A 23,728-nucleotide genomic window follows, 5' to 3' on the forward strand; every position below is an offset into this window, starting at 1 on the left:
ATGAGATATAATGTAAAACTGTGGATTAATAAAGAAATAGAAGAAGATTTTGAAAGAAACAAAAAATAATTTTCCTAAAAATATAAGCCTTATAGTGCACATGTATAAAAACATGTATAAATAGGCGAGGCCGGCTGTTTACCTCCTAGCTACATTAAATATAGATGATATGAGTAACGACTCCTTATATAAGCTATGTATAAATCCTTTAAAAACTTAAAATTATATTGAGTCATATACATCAGAAGGAAACAATGAGTTGCCTCTGAAACCTTTTTCTGATTATCAAAACTAAAACTAGAGGGAAATCCTGGATATTTTTGGAACTAATAAAAAAATTAAAATACTGAAAATTTATTATCATTTAGTTATTACACAAATAACTTCTATGCTGCATGCTAAGTATAGAAAATAACGCAAAAGAATTGACAAACCTGCAAATTTCCCCTTCCAATGAATCCTAGAAGCAACTGGATTTGAATTCGAGGCAGTTTTGCCCATACTTGACCTTCAGAATACCAAACTGACAGACCATCAAAGAGTAGCATCAGATTGTCTAAAAGCTATCACAAGGGAAAAATTGAGAAATAAAAACATTGTTTTAAAGTCTACTGATGAGTTTTCCCCAACAGTAATGCACATCATAAATATTTCAAAACTAGCTTAATGTTCAATTGGTAAAAGGCAAAAGAATTATCCTAGTAATAACTAACAAAGTTGGTTAACTATCACATTTTATCCATGTTTGTTCTGATTAAATATTAATGCTCTAAAAAGGGGGGGTACAAAATTTTTTTTGTTGAATGAAGTCCCTGACTACCAGAAAAATAATATCAAAGAGTTATTACTGCACCTTCTCAGTCCACATGTCTGAATTAACAAGGCCCTCGGACTGCAGAAAGTCCTGTATGATCAGGATGAGTCGGGAGGCATTTTCAGCAGTTACTGCATTCGTTTTTGATTCTCTGTTTTCTGTGACTGTCCATTCTAACATGTTCTGTAGCAAACTAAGGGCAAAACAAAATCGTCTTAAAATCATTTTAAGTTTAGAAAAATAGTAAAACATGAAAAAAAACCCAGTTATTCATTAATATGTCTGTAAAGATATACTATCACTGGCAGGGATCAGAGGACATTTAATAACAATGAAGCAGCTTTTTAATCTCTGAAGTATCTATCTTTAATAAACATAATACAAAAGACAAAGTAAAAGTTATCGTTTTATTTAACTATAAAAAGCTATTGAAATAATTCAAATTCCAGTCTCTATGAGGTAACTTAAAAGTTTCTTTAAAGCTGGAAATTGGAAAGGTAAGAAAAGAAAGCTTTATTATGTCTCACAGAGGGTCTAGCCCTGCAGAGAACTCTAAATGCTTTAGAGAAGTAATTTTAATGAAAACACTACTTGCTTCCCTCAGCATGGAAACTCTCAAACTTGGACAAGACTGCAGAACACAATACACCAAATGCTTAGATATTACAAAAACTAATTTAAACAAGGAATATATAATCACTGAAGCCCAAACTAAAGATTTAAATCTCCTCACACTTTTGGATTTCTCTCTAGATTCCACTAAAATGGCAACAGAGAGGAAAAGGGGCTGAGCATGAAGTTTTTCCTTTTCTCTCATTACACCCACTGAATCCTGAATAAATGTTCAATAAAAAATACTATTTTAGACTCCCATCCACTCCCAAAGAAAAGAGTAAATCACCAACTGAATGCTTACATTAATTTTATTTCATCTGAGGGTCGAAGTAGTTCACTGGATATTCCTGGTTTAGTTAGTGCTGAAAACACTTGTCCCCGTTCAATCCAAGTACCATTATCAGACTTTTCTAGTCCCTTACACATTACATAGTTCAAAATATTTGTCAGTAATTGAAGAAGCTCCTCCTCACAGCTCTATAAAAAAGATAAACTAATATTAAATTATTGGAAGGAGGTGGTGTTAAAAGCACACAAAGAGAACCATCACATATACTGACTGTAATCATTTAACATATTTTCAAAGTGTCTTGATAAACCCGGAGTTTTGCTAAGTAGGCCCTAGAGATATGAGGATGAATAAGATACCTCCTTTTCTCAAGATATAATTTAGTGACTTCTAGGTTTCCAAAATCTTAGATCATGAGACTTAGAACATGAATATAATATGAAATTGTTAATAATTACACATTCCTAAGGATTAGAAGTATATAATAGACATGTGAAAATAAAAAGAGCATTTGGACAAATAAGGAATTTTACCTCTTGGCTTTCAAGTAAAGAGAAGTCATCACCAAACCCTGGATCATTTATGACGCTGCTCTCTTTGTCAGACTGCACAGAAAATGATTTAGTAGATTCTATAGGGGATGGCGTGCTAGGCAGGCTGTCTGGCATGTGACTTCCACTGTCACTCAGTTCACATGAGTCTATTCCACTGAGATCTAAACTCAAATGTGAAGGGTTATTATTCCAGAATTCTTCTTGATTCTCTGATTTGAAAGATAATTCTCCCACAGAACTATCTTCTTGAAATAATGGTGTGTGTGAGTCTAGAGAGTGTCTATCCTCTAAACTCCACTGATCTGAAGACACATTAGCTGAGGCAAAAGAGTTGATTTTTTCCTCATCGATCTTTTCATCAAAGTTCCTCTTAATATCTTCAGCTGAGAAATTTTTATCACTGTCTTTCATTGAAATAGCCCTACTGTGCTTATGGAGAGTATTTCCATTTTCAAAATTGGTTTTTAAAAAGAGCCTAACTAAAGTGTCTTGCCAACCCACTTGTTGAGATATTTGATGTGCTGCATCTGGCTGGGACTGCAAAATCTGTAAAATCTGCAAAGATTAAGAATACAAAATTCATCAAAAAGTACACAGTACTTCACATCAAAAACATTTTCTTTTCAGTTATTTTAGAGACAAAGTAATTTAATGAGAAACTGTGGGAAGACATACTTTCAAAAGATTATGTTCTTAACTGGATTACAAACTATCTGTAGGGTACACACTGTGTTTTTAACTAATCTGCATATATTACTCATTGTACAGACTACTTAAATATTTGCTGAAAGATAAAAAAGGGAAAAAAATGATCCACATGTCAACACACTCATGTTATTAATTTAATTTGATCAGAGAGAAAATATAAATAGAATGGAGGTATATATAAAATGTAATAAAGTTATATCCTCTCAACTAAACACTTTCCATGAGCCTACTACATTTGTTTAGCAAATACTGAATACATACTGTGTACCAGGCCCCTCCTGGCCCTAGGGTTAAGGGAGTAAGTAAGACACACAGATAACTTTAATAGAACCTAGATCTCCCAAGAATGTTTCCCCAACTCATTTTTTTTTCCAGGCAAAGTTAATGGTTGCTTTTGCAAAACATTTTTTTCCCGTTAACTCTATATTGTACAAACACTAATTCCAACAAGATGGATGCTGCTATTTAGCTGGAAAAAGAAACTGAAATTAAAGAACAGACACTGACATGTCAATGTGTATGATCTCTATTATCCAACTGATTCCACATTTTATTTGGATTAAAACAAGTTCTCAAACACTGCCAGATACTCAGTTAAGATCTTTAAGACATTTTTCTCACAAAGCCATAAACTTCTATGTAGATGGAAAGAATTTTTGCTCCCAGTATTTAGAGAATGACACTGACAAGTGTCATAGGAGATGAATAATGTTGGTAGGGACTTCACTAGCATGGGCTCTAATGCATGCTGATGCTGATATAGTAAGCAACAAGTCACAATGAGTCACAATGACGTGTAGTTCTTTTCCTCACTAATCCTATCGGTGAGCTACCATTACTCTACTGATGCAGAATATCAATTTTTTTCCTTAGTAAAGAAATTTTCATGATTTCATGACTTTAAAAGTTCTGTAAAATAAGATTTATTTTATGTCTACTTTATATACATGTAATGGATAAAAACTAGGCTGCACTGAAAGCTGTTTTCAAACTGAAAGGAAAGGATCAATCTATATAACCTGCTTCAAGAACAATATGCCAAAATCCATCAAAATGTGGTATGTGAATATACTCTGACAAAGCAATTCCATTTCATGGATTATATCCTACAGACGTATTACCAAAAACAAGTAAAAATATATGTAAAAAAGTTCTTAACAGAAGTTTAACACAGAAAAACAGGAGACAACCTAAATGTCCATGAACAGGGAGGGAACCAGGTAATACTTTATACAATAGCCACAGAATAAAAACTATACACAGCTGTTAAAGAGAAAGAGATACATCCAGACTTACTGATGGAAAAATAGAATAACATAATTAGGGAGTAAAATTAAAAAGAAAAGCAAGGAAGCAAATTAAATAGGTCAGTGATTGCTAGTGGAAGAGAGAGGAGGTTATAATCAGGAAGAAGCACACAGGATAACTATTTCTTGACTTAGTTAGAAGGATGCATTGAAGGCAAGTCACTGTTACTTTTCCATAAAGTTCAAAAGATTCAGAAATTCTAAAATATGGTATATGAATTTGAAATGGTCATAATCATTAAGATTCTTGACAAAAAAACCTATTCTCTTGTAATAAATTTTTTACTGTGGAAAGGGAGTATTTCCAGGAGACCATGTAAAGCTAAGAAGAACACATTTTTATGCTGATTTAATAATTACATAGAGTTAATTCACCTCAAAACATGAAATTACTTATTTATAAAATTGTGTTAAATAACAGAAATTAAAACTTATACCCGGTGTAAAATACTCAATATGAAAGTTATTCACAGTATAACAATACTGTCATTTTTAAAGTGTATCTTTTTTTTTTTTTTTTTAAAGATTTTTTATTTATTTATTTGAGAGAGACAGAATGCGAGAGAGCAAGCACATGAGAGGGGGGAGAGTCAGAGGGAGAAGCAGACTCCCTGCCGAGCAGGGAGCCCGATGTGGGACTCGATCCAGGGACTCCAGGATCATGACCTGAGCCGAAGGCAGTCGCTTAACCAACTGAGCCACCCAGGCGCCCTTTAAAGTGTATCTTAAAAGTTTACTCACCTTTCTGCAGATAACCACCCTGACATTTATATGTGTTCTGTGAGATATATATACCACAGACAACAGATCTTTGAAATTAATAGCAGGATCTATGGTGGGAAAAAATAAAGTTAAAATTGAATTCCAGAGATAGCCAAAGAAAGAACTGTGAGTGATAGTTACATAATAAAATAATTGTTTCATTTTTATTTTTCTTGCTGTCAGCAATAGATATCCTTTATTTTTTTCTAGCTTTACTGAGATATAACTGCCATAAAACAGTGTATAAATTTAAGGTGTACGACATGATGATCTGATATATGTATATACTGCAAAATAATTACCACAATAAGGTTAGTTAACATCCATCACTTCATATAGTTACCATTTTCCTTTTGTGGTAAACTTTTAAGATCTGCTCTCTTAGCAACTTTCAAGTATATAATATTATTAACTATAGTCACCATGTTGCACATTAGATCCCCAGAACTTATTCATCTTATAACTGGAAGCTTGTACCCTTTGACCACCTTCACTCATTTGCCCTCCACCCCCAGCCCCGGCAACTACCAATCTACTGTCTCTAGGAGGTTGTTTTTTTTTTTTTTTTTTTAAGATTTTATTTATTTGACAGAGAGAGAGAGATAGTGAGAGCAGGAACACGAGCAGAGAGAGTGGGAGAGGGAGAAGCAGGCTCGCCACCGAGCAGGGAGCCCGGTGCGGGGCTCGATCCCAGGACCCTGGGATCATGACCTGAGTCGAAGGCAGATGTTTAACGACTGAGCCACCCAGGCGCCCCAGGAGGTTGGTTTTTTTAATTTCACCTATAAGTGAGACCATATAGTATGTGTCCTCTCTGACTTATTTCACTTAGCAGAATAATGCCCTGCAGGTTCTTCTGTTACAAATGGCTGAATAATATTTTTTTAAAGATTTTATTTATTTATTTGAGAGAGAGCATGCACAAGCATGGGGAGGGGCGGCAGAGGGAGAGAGAAAAGCAGACTCCCAGCCAAGTAGGGAGCCCAATGTGGGGCTCGATCCCATAACCCTGGGATCATGACCTGAGCCGAAGGCAGACGCTTAATCGACTGAGCCACCCAGGTGCCCCTGAATAATATTCATATATATATATGTGTGTGTGTGTGTGTATATATATGTGTGTGTGTGTACATACACACACACAAACACTTACTTTATCCACTCATCCATCAGCAGACATTTAGGTTGCTTCTAGGTCTTGGCTATTATAAATGATGCTGCAATGAACATGGGGATGCAGGTAACTCTTCAAGATAGCGATTTCATTTTCTTTGGATATATAACTAGAAGATGGATTGTTGGATTATATGATAGTTCTATTTTTAATTTTTGGAGGAAGCTCCATACTGTTTTCCACAGTGGCCACACTAATTTGCACTCCCAGCAACAGTGCACAAGGGTTTCCCTTTCTCCATATCTTCACCAGCACTTGTTATCCTTTGTCTTTTTGGTAATAGCAATCTTAACACGTGACATGCTATCTCCTTCTGGTTTTGACTTACATTTCCCTTATGATGAGAGATGTGGAGCACCTTGTCATCTACCTACCGGTTATCTGTATGTCTTTGCAAAAATGTCTATTCAGGCCCTTAGCTCATTTTTTTTTTTTTAAATTCTAGTTAGTTGACATACAGTTCAATACTGGTTTCAGGAGTAGAGTTCAGTGGTTCATCATTTACATGTAACACCCAGTGCTCATCATAACAAGTGCCCTCTTTAATACCCATCACCCATCTATCCCATCCCCCACCCACCTCCCTCCGTCAACCCTCAGTTTGTTTTCTAAGCTAAGAGTCTCTCATGATTTGTTTCCCCCCTTTTCTTCCTCCCTCCCGAATGTCCATCCATTTGGTTTCTTAAATTCCACATATGAGTGAAATCATATGGTATTTGTCTTTCTCTGACTTATTTCACTTAACATAATATACTCTAGCTCCAACCACGTCATTGCAAACGGCAAAATTTCACTTTTTAATGGTTGAATAGTATTCCATTGTGTGTGTGTGTGTGTGTGTGTGTGTGTACACACACATCTTTATCCATTCATCAGTTGTTGGGCATTTGGGCTCTTTCCATGGTTTGGCTATTGTTTATAATGCTGCTATAAACATCAGGGTGCATGTATCCTTCTGAATCAGTATTTTAGTACCCTTTGGGTAAATACCTAGTAGTGCAATAGCTGGATTATAGGGTGGTTCTATTTTTAACTTTTTGAGGAACCTCCATACTGTTTTCCAGAGTGGCTGCACCAGTTTGCATTCCCACCAACAATGCAAGAGGGTTCCTGTTTCTCTGCATCCTTGCCGACACCTGTTGTTTCCTGTGTTGTTAATTTTAGCTATTCTGACCGGTGGTATCTCATCATGGTTTTGATTTGTATTTCCCTGATGATAAGTGATGTTGAGCACCTTTTCATGGGTCTGTTAGCCATCTGGATGTCTTCTCTGGAGAAATGCTTATTCGTGTCTTTTGCCCATTTCTTAACTGGATTATTTGTTTTTTGGGTGTTGAGTTTAGTAAGTTCCTTACAGATTTTGGATACTAACCCTCATTTGCAAATATGTTCTACCATTCCACAGGCTGCCTTTTAGTTCTGTTGATTGTTTCCTTTGCTATGCAGAAGCTTTTTATCTTGATGAGGTCCCAATAGTTCATTTTTGCTTTTGCTTCTCTTGCTCCCAGTGATGTGTCTAGTACCTTGCTCATTTTTTAATTGGATTGTTTTTGCTACTGTGTTCTATGATTTCCTTACACATTTTAGATATTAATCCCCTCTCAGATATTTGATTCACAAGTATTTTCTCCCACCCTGTATACTGCCTTTTCATTTTGTTGATGGTTTTTCTTGCTGTGCAGAAGCTTTTTAGTTTGATAAAGTCCCACTTGTTTATTTTTGCTTTTAACGCTTGTGCTTTTAGTGTCATTGCCAAGATGAATGTCAAGGACTTTTCCTCATGTTTTCTTCTAGGAGTTACATGGTTCAGGGCTTACATTTAAATCTTTAATTCATTTCAAGTTAATTTTTGTGAGTGGTGTAAGATAAGGGTCTATTTTCATTCTTTTGCATATGAATATCCAGTTTTCCCAACACCATTCATTGAATAGACTATTTTTCCCCAACTGAATATTCTTGGATTCCTTGTCAAATACTAGTTGACCAGATATATATGGTTTTATTTCTGGGCTTTCAATTCTGTTCCACTGGTCTGTGTGTGTTTTTATGCTAGTACCATACTGTTTTGATTACTATAACTTTATAGTATAGTTTGAAATCAAGAACTGTGATGCTTCCAGCTATCTTCTCCTTTTTCAAGTTCTTTCTCAAAGAATGAATTGTGGGTAATAGTTATATAAACGCTGAAATAACTGTCTCATTTAAAATAAGGATTATAGAAGGGCACCTGGGTGGCTCAGCTGATTAACCAGCTAATTTGACTCAGGTCACTATCTCGGGGTCCTGGGATCAAGCCCTGTGTTGGGGAGTCTGCTTGAAAATTCTCTCTCCCTCTCCCCTGCCCCTCCCCCCCTGTGCACTCTAAAATAAATAAATCTTTAAAAAAATAAAATAAGAATTATAGATATGTTTAAATTTTACAAAGAAAATAGATTTAGAATATTTGACAGTCTCCTGAGTAAGCCCTAAATAACTGCTCTTTTCTTTTGGTTGCCTGAACACACTATCCATACTGTTTTGTTCTTGTACTCTTATTTATCTTTTTATGTACATGTCTTATATGTTATATCCTTATCAATGAGAAGATAAACCATTTAAACAAAGAACCTTATCTTATACCTTTTGAACCCTTAGCATCTGACATAAACACTACAGTTTGTAGTAAGTACTAAAAAACTTTTATTAAAAAAAAATGAGAAACTAAAAAGATTATCTGAAAGAATATCTGAAATTAAGGATTTAAGCTCCCCAAAGAAAAAGACAGGATGTTTTGTATGTATTTTCTCTAGCATCCTTTTCTTATTACAGAGGACTCAGTTATTTACTGATCAATCAATAAACAATCACTAAAGGCCTACCAAGTAAGGCACTATACTATGCCCTGGGGAGACAAAAACAAAAAAGGTTAGGTAAAAAATAGTACCCAAAAAAAAGCCCTGCTGAATCAAATAATAGGTAATTAAAAAGTAACCTGAGGAAGAAAAGGGAAAACAACCCTTTAGAAAAAAAATTGAGAACCATCAAATAGAATTATGCTACTATGAAGACCATTTCTTAAATATATCAGTATTATCAGCCTTAGTCATACCTGTATTTATGATCTGATTGATGAGGCTTTTAATGAGAGAGGTATTAATGGGTGCTTCATTAAGAAGAAGTCCCAATCCTGAATAGCCAACTTCTCTGAGCCGAATACGTTGTTTACTTCGTTCATAAACATTTGTGCATTTCAACATTTGTTCCATAACCTGGTCACAGCAGTAATATATACTTCTCAATACAGAGAACTAAGAACAGTCTGTCACTTAAGTTAATATTGAATATAATGTTACTGTACAAGCATCATTTTGGAGCATCATTTTATTCCTTAAGTGTAACAAACAAACAAACCCAGCAGTAACAGGAATACTCTGAATCATACTCTCATTAAAAAATGGATTTAAGAAGAAATTGAACTAAAATGCATTTGTATTTAAATAATTAATATATTTAAAACTGTAGTTTACATATATTTCTTGCAGATCAAAGAAATAACTTAAAACTTCCTTTTTAATGGCTAAGGCTTAGATAGAAACAAGCCCTATAGCCTCCATGAAAAACAAAAGTATGTTATGAAAGAGAAAAAGATACTTCGAGATCAACCTAGTAATTTATGTAACATTTATGTAACAGTTATCAAAATATTTTTCAAGAACAAGGAAACATTTTGTGAAGCACATCCATATGCCAAAATGGGAGAATGAATTAGTAATCCCATACTTTTTGAATTGAGATCAACGTTTTAAAAGTGACATACTGAAACCCTATGGAAAGGGTAATTTTGGCAGAATAATATGATGAACAATCCATATAAGGCCATTTTTGGAGAAATTAACATTTAATCTCCATAAAGGAACATTTGTTTGGGCAGATACTTTAAAGAGCAGCCACAGGGGTCACCATAATTAATACTCATGAGAGACTATGCCAGATCATTTTTATTGCACCTTTGTTTTCCAAAGTTTAGGGATTCCAAACATAGGCAATCCAAATTTGACCCCATATGTAGACATTATGATGTAACACTAATGATATAAGAGGAAACAAATGTCACAGGCAATCAGGCATAATGAATAAGTAGAAATATGACTAACTCCTCTATTTTTTTTTTTTAAACAAAAAAGGTGAAGTGGATGAAGCTCAAAGTGACTACTATGGATAGCTCAACAAAATATATTCATTATCCTTTGACAAGTTACTAACCTCCTGGCCTCAGATTCTTTATCTGTAAAATGGGACTAATAATATTCACTTCATAAAGTTTTTGAAAGGACTAAGTTAGCTAATATATGAAGAATGTTTATGGCCTGACAAATAGTGGGTACTACATAAGGTTAGTGATTATAATTAACTGCTAAAATGTCTGACCTGCCACACAGACCCATGGTTAAGTCAAAAGAGAGATGAGACAAAATTAGTGAAAGGGAGTGGGAGGTACAGGCTTCTAGTTATGAAATGAGTAAGTCACAGGAGTAAAAGGTAAGAGCACAGGGAATAAAAGGTAGTCAATGATATTGTAGTAACATTGTATAGTGACAGATGGTTGCTACACTTGTGGTGAGCATAGCATAATGTATAAACTTGTAGAATCGCTATGTTGTACACTTGAAACTACTGTAACATTGTGTATCAATTATACTCAAATTAAAAAAATGTTTTTTAAAAAAAGGCAAAAAAGGGAAATGAGAGGTTTTATACTGAGGATAATATAACAAAGTGGATTTTCCACTAAACTGATCAGATTACAATATGATTAGTTTTTAAATGTTCAAAACATGAAAAATATATATCAAAACAGACTGCAGAATTAATTAATTAACTAATTAATTAATTTTTAATGTAGGCTTCATGCCCAACATGGAGCCCAACACAGGGCTTGAACCCATGACCCTGAGATTGAGACCTGAACTGAGATCAAGAGTTGGACACTTATCCTACTGAGTCAGCCAGGTACCCCTACGACAATTTAAAATTAGAGTAGATATGAAAAAAGAATTTACATTCATAAAATGGATATTTACAAATAAATTCATATACTCACAAATGTCCCCAAATATAAAGATGCTTAAGAAATGTTTGTACCTTAAAAACTATTTCTCTTAGTCTGTCAGAGTACTTCTGATTTAAGAGCAAGGCATAAAGTATGTCAGCATTTCCTGGTTCAAACAGCAGTAAGAAAAGCTGACCTCTAGTTGGGCTGGTACGGAGGAGACTGAAGAGCATATCCAAAATTCCGAAGAGCTTTTAAAATTAAACAACACAAAACAAAGAACCACACTCATATATGGAAGCACAAATAAAGTCATAAACCACAAACAGTTACTTAAACTAAATCCTATATACACTAATGTTTTAGAGCTTAACTGAATGGTCTGATGTCTTCTGAAATAGCCCTGCCTTTTACCACCATTATGCTTTTGGCTTCTTTCTTCTTGTATATCCTCTCAATATGCATATTCACCTGCTGAGCCATACCTATATTGCTTTAGCCACATAAAAAGCCATGTCTTCCATAAAGCCCTTCCTGGTCTCCTCAACATGTAATACTCTCCTATGAAAACCTCATAGGACTTTGTTTCTCTCTTATAGCTATTATCATAGTCTTTGTTTGTTTGTTTCATAATTATTTATAAACCTCTCTTATCCACCCTTGCCTCTGTTAGGCTAAGAGAATACTAATTCATTCATTGTAACATACCTATAATATCTAGTATTACTCTATGTATACAGTAAGCTTTCAATAAATACCTCGTTGACTGAATTGACCAAGAAAATATCACTGGCAATGAATCACAGTGGGTGACAACACAGCTATCATGAAATAAGATGGCTACTGGTTACTCTAGATAAAAAGAAGCTTCTGAAGTAGACTAACCTTACGGGGAAAGAGCTTAAGTTAACTCATCTATATAATATCAATTATGAAGTCATGTAATATCTAAGTACACAAAGAATACTTCATCAAAGAGCAAAAATAGTTGAGTCAACGTAAATTAAGGATACTCAAGTTTGGTGTTGAGAGTGGTATACAGAAAGAGCACAGAAATAGCAGTAAATACACCTGGGTTCTATTCCCCGGTTTGTCAGCTGTATGACTTTTTAAGTCACCTAATCTATCTGAACATGTACTCCAAATGTGCAAGTGGGAAGATTAATTCCTGGTCTGTATATTTTACATCAGTGGTTCTCAAATTTTATCATGCACCATAATCACCTGGAAGGCTTAGTTCAGTAAGTATGCATTTATAACAAGTTCCCAGGTAAATCTGGTCAGGAACCATACATTGAGAACCACTGTCTTAAAGAGTAGCTCTGAAGTATAAATGAATAATGTATGTAAAAGTATCTAAAAATAGAAATATAATTTACTCTTTATGAAAAATTTTTATGAACCTATGTTAAAATTCATGTTAGAAATCTGCCCAGTATCTTTGATGATAGGTAAATATACATGATGTGGCCTATGAAAACAGTCTTCAGAACTGCCAGAACAACTATTTCCAGATACTACTTTCTAGCTAACTAAAATATTTTATTGTATTACCATCTATTTTATTAAACTTTCAGTTAGGAGATTAAAATTTACTTCTTTAACTGCATAATATTGTATTTCACATAATAAACACTTTACTGTTAAAATATGTTTAATATATGTGTAATTTTAAAAGAAGATGAGATAGCAACTTAAGTGTGAAAAAGAAAAAACAGACTTTTCTTGGGCATAATACCTGTTCTTCCTCATTGACAGCAGCTATGTAACCCATAATACTCTGTATCTCTTCATGAGTTCCACCTTTGCACAGAAAATATTTAATTAGTCCATACAAAGAAGTCCTTATTGTTCGAACGTCATCTAGAGACAGCTCACTATATTTACAATCACTCCTGAAAGAGAAAGTAAAAGTGCAAGAATTGAAATGTAAAATGTTTACATTTTAGTGCCTTTTTGTACAAAAGAACTCATAGTTTAAAAAAAAAGATGCTTCCATGTAATTATTAGAATTCATGGTATCTTTGTTTTCTTTTTCCTTTTAAGGAAAACCTTGGGTTTCAATGACAAACATATAAATAGTTAAAATAGCTTATATTTAAACAACAGTAAGTGGCAGACATAGTTTTAAGTGCCTTACATGTTATTAATGCATTTAGTTTAATCCTCAAAACAAACACAGGCTTATTATCTCCTTGTCACAGACAAGAAAACTTAAGCACAGGGCGCCTGGGTGGCTCAGTCGTTAAGCGTCTGCCTTCGGCTCAGGTCATGATCCCAGAGTCCTGGGATCAAGTCCCGCATCGGGCTCCCTGCTCGGCAAGAAGCCTGCTTCTCCCTCTCCAATTCCCCCTGCTTGTGTTCCTGCTCTTGCTATCTCTCTCTCTGTCAAATAAGTAAATAAAATCTTTAAAAAAAAAAAAAAAAAAGGAAACTTAAGCACAGGAAAGTTAAGTTGCCTACAGCCAGACAATTAATGAAATACAAGATTCAAACCCAATCTATGTGATCCACTGTTCATCATTTTAACCTCCACACTTTCTTGTCTTTCTTAAGTTAAAGGATATCAGAATTTATAAATAATCTAAACATTCGAAGCAACCAGCAGGCAGAAAACAATATCAAACTAAGAAGGAGCAAGGACATCATACCCATAATAAATCCTAAGTGTATCTAGGAGAAACTGCACACCATACTTCTTTCGGAAAACTCTCCTGCTGTCTTTGATGATGGTGGAAAGATACTGTATGTGACCTAAAATACAAAGTTCACTCTTAAATGAACACCTAAAATAAAATCCCACAGGTAGTTATAAATTTCTAAAACAAATGTAAAATTTGATCCAACAGACTGCTCTCACCAATTCGAAAGGGAAAATCTCCACGGTTCCAAATACGGAAGTCAAAGAGTAAATATTGATACATTTGCTGCAGGAGCTGTATATTTTTCTCTAATGATACCTGTTCAATTAGTAACTGAATTGCCATCAGTACATTAACATCCATCAAGGAGCTTGGCACCTGAAATCCAAACAGATAAGAGTTCTGTAAATTTCAATTATCATTAAGCTACATTTAATTTCAAGTGATTAATTCAGAACATCACTATATGAGAATCTCTGTTACAAAAATATAAACAAATAAAAAATATAAACAAAAATATAAAAACTTTAATTTTCCAATGTACACTAGAACATATTTTCCTAATGTCATATTCCTAAGACACTCTTAATCAAATATCCCAAATACCAATACTAACAAAGTCCTATATATTAAAGATTATATACTATTATATAAGATGAGTAATTCTTGTAAAAAGGTGATTCCAAAGTAGGTTTTAAAAATCTGCTTGTGAAATAAAATTACATTCACTAATATAACTGAAACCATAATAGTGTTATTTAAAAAAACATTTACTTAGTAAGAAGAAAAACCCTAAAGACAAACTGCTAATTACAATCATTAGCCACATCTACAAATGTTTAACTAGCTCACCTTCTGAAGTAAGGCACCAAGAGTGGCAACTCCATGGCAGTGAATAAGATTGTCCTGGTTGATAGGATGTCTTTGAATGAAGTGTTTCACAATCAAGATAAATGTTGCAATTAAATTTCTTTCTAATCTTGACTCTGAGGAATTGTGAACATGTCATTAATTATCATAATTAATCACTTTTACATCACATTTTCCATGTTATAATGCATATTGTAACAAAGAAGAAATTTGGTTGAGCAATTTGCTTCCAAAGGTCACTTGCAGAATGCAAGTATCAGAGAAAGCAGTGACTGCATATCGTATACTTACATACACATGCAAATATTTTCTCTACCATAAATTTAGCAATTCTGTCATATTTCCACTAACAGTACAAACTAAGGATAGTCAAGAGTAAAACCAACTTCTTAATTTTTTTGACTAAGGCATTATGAACTTTTTGAATTACATTAGTAAAATTAGGGATGGGCTGCTTCAGCTACAAATGGTTAAGTTTCTTCCTAATGGTGGCAAGACATTTTTAACTACTTTTCAATTATCAAATTTCTCAATGACTATTTTGTGTTAATTTCATCTTAATACCTGATGCCTTTGTGGAGGTCAATATGACCCAATCTCCTTCCACAGGCGTTATTAATTCAGAAACTGAACTTTCATTCATTCCTTCAGAAATCTGTCCTTCACCAAAGTGGCCGATTTGTTCCAACAGAGGAAACAGTACATTTAATCCACCTACGCAGTTTATGATGTCCTGAAAAAAGAAAACTACAATTTTTTAATCTTAAAAAACAAGGACAATTTTGTCATTTAATATTCACACAACCGTGTACGAGGTTACAATTTACTAAACTTTTGGGCAATGTACAGGATAATCTAATGTAAAGGAACCCTTGTTTGGGCAGATGCTTTAAAGAGTAGCCACAGGGGTCCCATAATCAATATTCAAGACTATGCCAGACCATTTTTACTGCACCTTTGTTTTCCAAAGTTTAGGGATTCCAAACATAGGCAATCCAAATTTGACCCCATAAGTAAACTTTATAATGTAACACTAATGATATAAGAGGAAACAACTGTCATAAGGCAATTAAGTATAATGAATAACAAAATAAATTAAGAAAAAAATACATTTGGTGGTAGAAATATGACTGACTCCTCTCCTTTCACTTAACAAAAGAGGTGAAGTGGGTGGCTTCAACCGAAGTTCAAAGTGACTATTTTGTTTTGCATAGCTTAACAAAATACAGTCCATATTCTTTAACAAGTTACTAATCTCTCTGGCCTCAATTTTTTCATCTGTAAAATGAGGATAATAACCCACTTTGTAAAGTTGGTAGCAGGATTAAGTAAGCTAATAAAGGAGTGCTTAGTGTCTGACAAACTGGGTACTACCCTAGGTTAGCCATCATTAACTGCTAACATGTTCTGATCTACCATCTAGACTCAGTTTCATTGATTAAACAACCCTCTTCATACTTTTTGCCTGTTTTTCATACCAATTTTTAAGGTATTAGTAAGTAACTTAACTTCTTGGATAGCAAGTATTTTTTTCTCAGTTGTCATTTAACTATTTTTGTGTTTGATTTTGTTGCAGTATAAAAATACAATGAACGTAAGAGATACTGAACTCTAGGAAACAAACTGAGGGTTGCTGGAGGGGAGGCGGGTGGGGGAAGGTATAATTGGGTGATGGGCATTAAGGAGGTACTTGATATAATGAGCACTTAGTGTTATATGCAACTGATGAATCACTAAATTCTACCTCTGAAACTAGTTTTAAAAACCTCTTAAAAAAAACAAAAACAAAAAAAGTAAAATATAATTTTCTGAAGGAAAAAGAATACAATGAACATTCTTAGTAATTCTGTTCCCATTGGATTTCCCCATAGTTATAACTCAAGGCCCCAAAAACTTTGATTTTCAAGTATAATGTACAGCACAAATAATCAGCTTTCTATATAAGTAATACACGCAACTAGCCTTTAAAGCCAATCTTATAAGTGACAGCAAAAGTTAACTTATGAATGGACAAATGTCATAAATCTTACTATTTTAACAGGTAAAATTAAGTGGTCTCATCTCAAAGTCAAAGAGAAAAATGCTTTATACCACATGAATAACATGAGACTGACATGAATTGATAGATTCATTTTACACTGGCAAGATCCTAATGATCTCTGATCCACTGAAACAATAAGCATATCTGATTGGTGTTAACTGACTACAAGTTAAAAGGGACTTTCGGGACTCCTGGCTGGCTTAGTCCATTGAGCGTCCAACTCCTGATTTCAGTTCAGGTCATGATCTCAGGGTCCTGGGACAGCCCAGTGCCGGGTTCCCCGCTCAGCAGGGAGTCTGTTTGAGGATTCTCTCTTTATCCTTCTCCCTCTGCCCCTCCTCCTGCTTGTGCTCTCTCACTAAAATGTATAAATAAAATCTAAAAAAAAAAAAAAGATAAAAGGGATTGTTCTGCTGATTTACCAGCAAGTTGCCTTATAACCATCTTCTATATTTTTAATTTTACTTAGGCTATAATTTCTATTTAAGATAAATTGCAAGGGCCTAGGGTATCTCTAACTTGACTTTCATATTAATCTAAATACCCTTTATTAATTTAATAATTCAGTCAACAATGTTATTGCATATCCTCGCACGAGGCACTAGTGAAAAAAAGCCATAGTACCTCCTTTCGAAGTTCTGAAGGACTACTAGAGAATCAAAGCAAGCAAACTATCAAGCAAGTTACTATTCACAATAAGTGAAATGATAAAGTGTTATAGGTACTCATGACAAGAGCAGTTAACTCAGTCTCGGAAAATAAGCAGAGGTCTCTTAGAACCAAAGACATTATGTCCAACTGACACATAAATACGAGGCACATCAAGAAGGCAGACAAAATATGATAGCTAGAGGGGGATGTGGGGAAGAGGAAAAGTCACTCATCTTTAGCCTCACAGAAAGCTCTGTGTTTAAAGCTAATAAATAGACAAGAGACTACAGACAGAAGTATGTGATACAGGAGAAAAAGGATAATCAATGAAGTCCCTGAGAGGTCAGGAGGGGTTGAAATCTGCCAGGGATTAAATACCTTAAAAGCAAAGCAATGAACCAAGGCAGTATATTCTTCTTAAGGAAACTGTTAAATTCATGACAGAGTTTAAGAAGGTAACTACATTTCAAGCAAGTTAATCATTCAACTATTTATTTGTTTATACTTCAAACTGTATATCTTGCCTGCAAAAATTTTCACTGGGAGTTATTATTCAGATCAATCTGGTGGTGCTTAAAAGATAAACTCTTTAAAAGGATCAGTAAACTTACATAATATGTTGCTCATCATTAACTTACCTTAATGTCCCAGTTCACTACTTTGTTTCCTGTTAATCTTCCATGCAAACAATTAGTAGATAAATCAAGACAGATTGAATTTTTGCAGGCCTAAGAATAAAAGGAAAATACGGCAAACATCTAAGCACAATGAGGACAAAACATAATTTTAACTATATATGAAACATTTCACCATAATTTAAAAGGGTATATATTATAATCAATGATAAGATGCTTACAACATGAAGTTTAGTATTACTATTCTGACTGCCTCTTAAAAGAATGAGGGACTAGATTCTAAAGCACTCACTCATCAAAACTAAGTCACTGCTGCTTGCCATCCGACCGATGAGTTATAGCAACAACTTACTCACCAATCACCACAGTTTAAAATTTTTTCTCTTTTAAAAACAAACTGATGGTTGCCAGAGGGGAGGGGAGGAGGGGGTCATGGGCAAAATGGGTGAAGGGGAGTGGAACATACAGGCTTCCAGTTGTGGAATGAATAAGTCACAGGGAAAAAAGGGAAAGCACAGGAGATACAGTCAGTGGTACTGTAACAGTGATGTATGGTGACAGATGGTAGTTACAGTTGTGAGCACAGCATAACATACAGACTTGTCAAATCACTATGTTGTACACCTGAAACTAATGTAACATTGTTGTGTCAACTATACTTCAACCAAATTAATTCTGTGAAATTAAAAAAATTAAAAATAAAAGTTTTAAACCAATATATGCAAACATATTTTTGGCTCTTCAAAAAATTCAATGCTTTATTCCCATCAGTATTTCGCTAGGCATAATTTCATTGATACAAATAAAATATGTGTATAAATGTGATACAGAAATCACGAAAGAGAAAAATATGATATAAAAATCCAATCACAGGCATAAGACACTATTTTCTTTCATGTTATTGACAATTCTGGTTATATTCATACTCAGAGTCTAGTCCATCATTCTAGAAATTGTCAAACTTATTTGTTAACTTCCATAAAGAATTATAAAGCATATAACTTCACGTTCAATCTGTGAATTTGCAGATAATGAAGAATCCTTGAATCCAATCACCATTCCAAAAAAAAACAAAAACCCTACAAATTTTAGCACAAATGATGCATTAGTTGCTTTCTTCTTAAGGCAACTGAGAAAAAAATGCTTTAATAAAACAAATATAAGCTGAGTTTACATTTAACTCAATGTAAAACTGTATTAGTCTCAGAGACAGAAATGTCTTTCTCCCATTACTACCTTAGTTTGGGTCTTGTTTATCTATGACCTATCCTCACACAATAAATCTCCTAATGGCATGGCTGCCTCCCATCTCCTATCCCTCCAATCCAACTTTCATAGTGCAACTTGAGACCTTTCTCTAAAATGCAAACCTTATCATATTTTGTTCTTCTCCTCAAAATCCTGTCCACTGCCTACTTAGCCTGGCATGGGAGGTTTGCTATCATCGGGCCTCCATGTGCCCTCTAATTTAATTTCCTGCCATCTTCTCTTCCTGCTTGCTTAGTGCCCTAAACCCAAAAAATGTAGATCCCAGTTTTACAGTATGTGCCTTTTAGATGCTGCTTGCTACGCCTGGCACATCCCTACTCAACTCTTCCTTTTAAAACACAATCTTCTAACCTCCTGAAAGAACCAACCACTCACCTTTGTTGCTCACTGTATTTTGTACATAATTCCAACACAGAAATATTGTATAGTGGTTAAGAATATGCATTAAATAGGCTGAGTTCTAACTCCAGCACTACCATTCACTAGAATTATGAGGCTAGGCAAGTTACTTATCTTTACTGAGCCTCAGAAAACTAGAGCTTATAAAAGACACAGGTAATACCATATACCCCTTAGAATTTTTGTGAAGGGTTAAGTGAAACAATACATGTAAAACATTCAGCACAGTGCTTAATATAGTGTAAATACTCAATAAATGGTAGCTAAAAAGAAAAATGCTCATAAAACTATATTGCACTTATTTTTTTTTTTCCTATTTACTTCAGTTTAAGTTACAAGCTTCTTAAAGTCAGGCACTTTATTCATCTTTATATCCTGAAAGTTCAGCATAATTCTTGGCTTGGAGAAGACACAAAAAATTATCAACAATGAATGGTTTAACACCTCCTACAAATGAGTACAAAAAGAAAAATTGTTGACTGTCAAAAAATCCTCTAGAGCAGCTTTTCCCAGACTAGCACTTGTGAGATTAAAAAACAGAACATGTTCTATGCTCAAATAACTGATGAAAAAGTAGAATAAAACAAAAGTAAACTAGTTTCTAACAAGATTCTAATAAGCTTTTTCAAGTGTATCATCAATCTCCAAAATGGGTGTACAGAATACACCATTTCCCCAAACTCTGTTAACCACAGAACCCTCATATCATGATATTATCACCATTTTCAAGAAATAGTCTTCCAAGAAACTGTTTATTGCATATATTTGTCATACTGAGTTTCTTGAAGAAAAACAGTAATAGCTATTTTCTTTTTTTAATGCTTTCTTTGTTTTTTTTTAGATTTTATTTATTTATTTGACAGAGATAGATACACCAAGAGAGAGAACACAAGCAGGGGGAGTGGGAGCGGGAGAAGCAGGCTTCCCTCGGAGCAGGGAGCCAGATGTGGGGCTCAATCCCAGCACCCTGGGATCATGACCTGAACCAAAGGCAGACGCTTAACAACTGAGCCACCCAGGCGCCCCAACTATTTTCTTATTACAGAATTTTTACTGCTGGAAATTCCAATAGTAAAAATTCAACCTAATGTTATCAAGTTTAAATTTGAAAAGAGAATGTGACAACCATAATGTCAAAAAGACTCAGCTATCACATGTCTAGAACATGTGAGATACCAAATACATTACCAGATAAAAATACATTAGTGAGATTAAATTCAATTATTTCCTATCTACTTATAATAGAGTGAAAATAAATATATGATATAGTTCCTGCAAAGAAAATAACTTGAAGTCTAGTTCAGCAGACAAACATATCTCTGGAAAAAAGTTAGTGTTACAAAAGGCAAACACTAAAAAAATAGGAGGTCCAAGAGACATTATAGCCAATGCAAGGCATGAACCTTGATCCAGATTTAAGTCTTTAAAAGGCTAAACAAAATATTTTTGGGAAAACTGGGAAAATCTGAATGAGTTATATAGTACGTAAGTTATTGATAATTTTCCTAGGTAGGTTAATGATTACATAGAAATATTTAGGGGTAAAGTGTCTGATAGCTATGTCAATCTGCCTTCACAAAAGATTGGAGACAAAGTCAACAGGTATGGCAAAATGTTAATAATTGGTGAATTCAGGTGGACAGTATACACAATTTCAGTTTACCATTCTTTCAACTTCTCTAGGCTTGAAATTAATAAAAATAAAAGGGGAATACAAATGATAGGTAAATTTTATTAGGTCAAATATCACAAATAAGAATTCAAAGTAATAAATTATGATCATGTACTAGCTGGCTAACCTAGAAAAAAAATTCTACAGTGTATAATCTCACAAAAAGCATCTTCTGGGTCAATGTTTACTATAATGAAGACAACTAATGTTGTTTGCGCCATTTTTCCTTTTCTTCCTCCCAGTTCTACATTTGATCTTTCCCTCAGCTCTTGCTGACCTTAATTACTTTCGCTAGGTAGGTCTTTGAAGAAAAAGGACAATGCATGCTATGCATGTAAGTAGTTTCTTTTTTCTCCTTCTGAAATAAACATTTCAATTTTTTTTGGTTTGTTTTCTTGCAATAATTTTAAAAATAAACAAAAAAATGTTGAGCATAATTCTGTTTAATCTCTCCTTCCAAAAAAGTAGGATAATATAAGTTTAAACAGTTTCATTCACTGACGTCAATTCATTAGTACAAATTCCCACCACAACGATTCCCACTCATTCTACTGGGATGACATAATGATTAACATTTGAATCCTAGTTGAGAAGTACACCTTAATTTTTATTGCTTCTCCTCTTCTTTTGAAAATTAGTAATTTTTTAATGGAAATTCAAGACTGTCTTTCTCAATTATCCATTGAAATGACAAAAGGAACAAAAAAGGAATTTTAGTTCACAGCATAGTTACAACTAGACACACTCCATGCATTTACTCTCACCTTTGCAGTGTAATGAAGAAGGATGTTACCGGGCAGTTCAGCCATGTCAGACTCCTGAAATTTCCAAGGGCTTAAACAGTTTGGACCTGAAAATTATTTATACACATATACACAAACATCACTGAATATATATGGCCTCTTTGGTTCTGTGTAATTAGATAAAATTTAAAATTAAGTTGTTTCAAGCTACTCAACACAGTCAAAACATACTAGCCAACATGAATTTTATTTTTACATCACCTCCAGTTCGTCTAAAACCTAGAAAAGCTGGGGAGTGGTTTGATCTCCACTACAGAAAGGAAATTTTATATGGTATTAAAAAACTAACATCAAATATAACAAAATTTACCTATTAGCTTATCTAATGTAATTTAAATTTATAAGACAAAATAGCAAAATAATCAGCCAATAATGTGAATAGATATCACAGAAACTGAACAGTAAATTAACAGGACTTCCTAAAAAATCAAAGAATACAAATTACAACAAGGTTCCATCTTAAATCAAAAAATGGAGGAAACAGTACTGACCATTCCATCTTAATAAGGCTGTGGTGAAACTAGTATACTTACGTTTTACTAGTATGCACTGTGAACTGGTATACACCTTTTGGAAATTGATTAGGCAACATGTATTGAGAGCCAAAAAAAAAAATTCGAACACTTTGAATATTTATCCTGGGATTTATCATAAGTAAACCCATCCAAATAAGGAAAACATTAAAAGTACAATAGTTCATATTATTTAATATTTGAAGTTTATATCAAATTAAAAATTATAAACCTAAGTAAGTCATGCAATATAGATTCAATGAAATATTATGCAGCCATTCAAAACAATCATTATGAAGACTATACAACAAATTATTATTATTTATAAGAGTAGAATTATAAGTTGGAAAAATTATGAAAATAAAATCCAAACTATATAAGCTGTAATGACTACACCAAATGACTTATTATTAACTTATAATTTATTTAGATTTTAGATCACTTTCAAATACTTTGGTGAGTTTTACAGTAATGATAAGGTTCTAATATAAACTTTCAAAGTCTAGGCAGTCCCATTCAACTCAAAACTCCTACGTAACCTAAAAAAGACATTTTTACATATAATAGCTCTTCTGCAGTTAATATATATGAATTCTTAGAAGTTTACCTCCTGAACATCCTACTAGAATACAGATATAACTTTGAAAATAGTTATGATCCAATAATAACAATCAGTGTGTATCTTTAAAATCACAGCCAAAAGAAAAGGAAAAAGCCAAAACAAAAATAGCTTGTAATCTTATCCAAGGTCTCCTAATTCTTCTGTCCTCATTTCTTCAGGTACATTAATACATAAATTATAGGGCGCCTGGGTGGCTCAGTTGGTTAGGCGACTGCCTTCGGCTCAGGTCATGATCCTGGAGTCCCGGGATCGAGTCCCGCATCGGGCTCCCTGCTCGGCAGGGAGTCTGCTTCTCCCTCTGACCCTCCTCCCGCTCATGCTCTCTGTCTCTCATTCTCTCTCTCAAATAAATAAATAAAA

The 23,728-nt window shown here is 34.0% G+C and overlaps 1 protein-coding gene across 3 annotated transcripts in view; it reads right to left on the minus strand.

Annotated features, from left to right (window-relative positions):
• Positions 1–23,728, minus strand: part of NBEAL1 (neurobeachin like 1) — a 179,402-nt gene that overhangs the window by 83,719 nt on the left and 71,955 nt on the right. For all 3 annotated transcript variants that reach the window (XM_032404324.1, XM_032404314.1, XM_032404334.1), the window contains 14 exons: positions 22,196–22,281; positions 18,095–18,184; positions 15,329–15,497; positions 14,747–14,880; positions 14,113–14,272; positions 13,904–14,006; positions 12,991–13,147; positions 11,345–11,503; positions 9,312–9,471; positions 5,029–5,117; positions 2,252–2,827; positions 1,731–1,906; positions 854–1,007; positions 435–563 (listed from right to left, as the gene is read on the minus strand). In XM_032404324.1, coding sequence (XP_032260215.1) covers positions 435–563; positions 854–1,007; positions 1,731–1,906; positions 2,252–2,827; positions 5,029–5,117; positions 9,312–9,471; positions 11,345–11,503; positions 12,991–13,147; positions 13,904–14,006; positions 14,113–14,272; positions 14,747–14,880; positions 15,329–15,497; positions 18,095–18,184; positions 22,196–22,281 — 2,342 coding nt within the window. The remainder of the gene's footprint in view (positions 1–434; positions 564–853; positions 1,008–1,730; positions 1,907–2,251; positions 2,828–5,028; positions 5,118–9,311; positions 9,472–11,344; positions 11,504–12,990; positions 13,148–13,903; positions 14,007–14,112; positions 14,273–14,746; positions 14,881–15,328; positions 15,498–18,094; positions 18,185–22,195; positions 22,282–23,728) is intronic.

Source organism: Phoca vitulina, unplaced genomic scaffold (genome assembly GCF_004348235.1).
Source record: "Phoca vitulina isolate PV1807 unplaced genomic scaffold, GSC_HSeal_1.0 scaffold1, whole genome shotgun sequence".
NCBI classification, from domain to species: domain Eukaryota; kingdom Metazoa; phylum Chordata; class Mammalia; order Carnivora; family Phocidae; genus Phoca; species Phoca vitulina.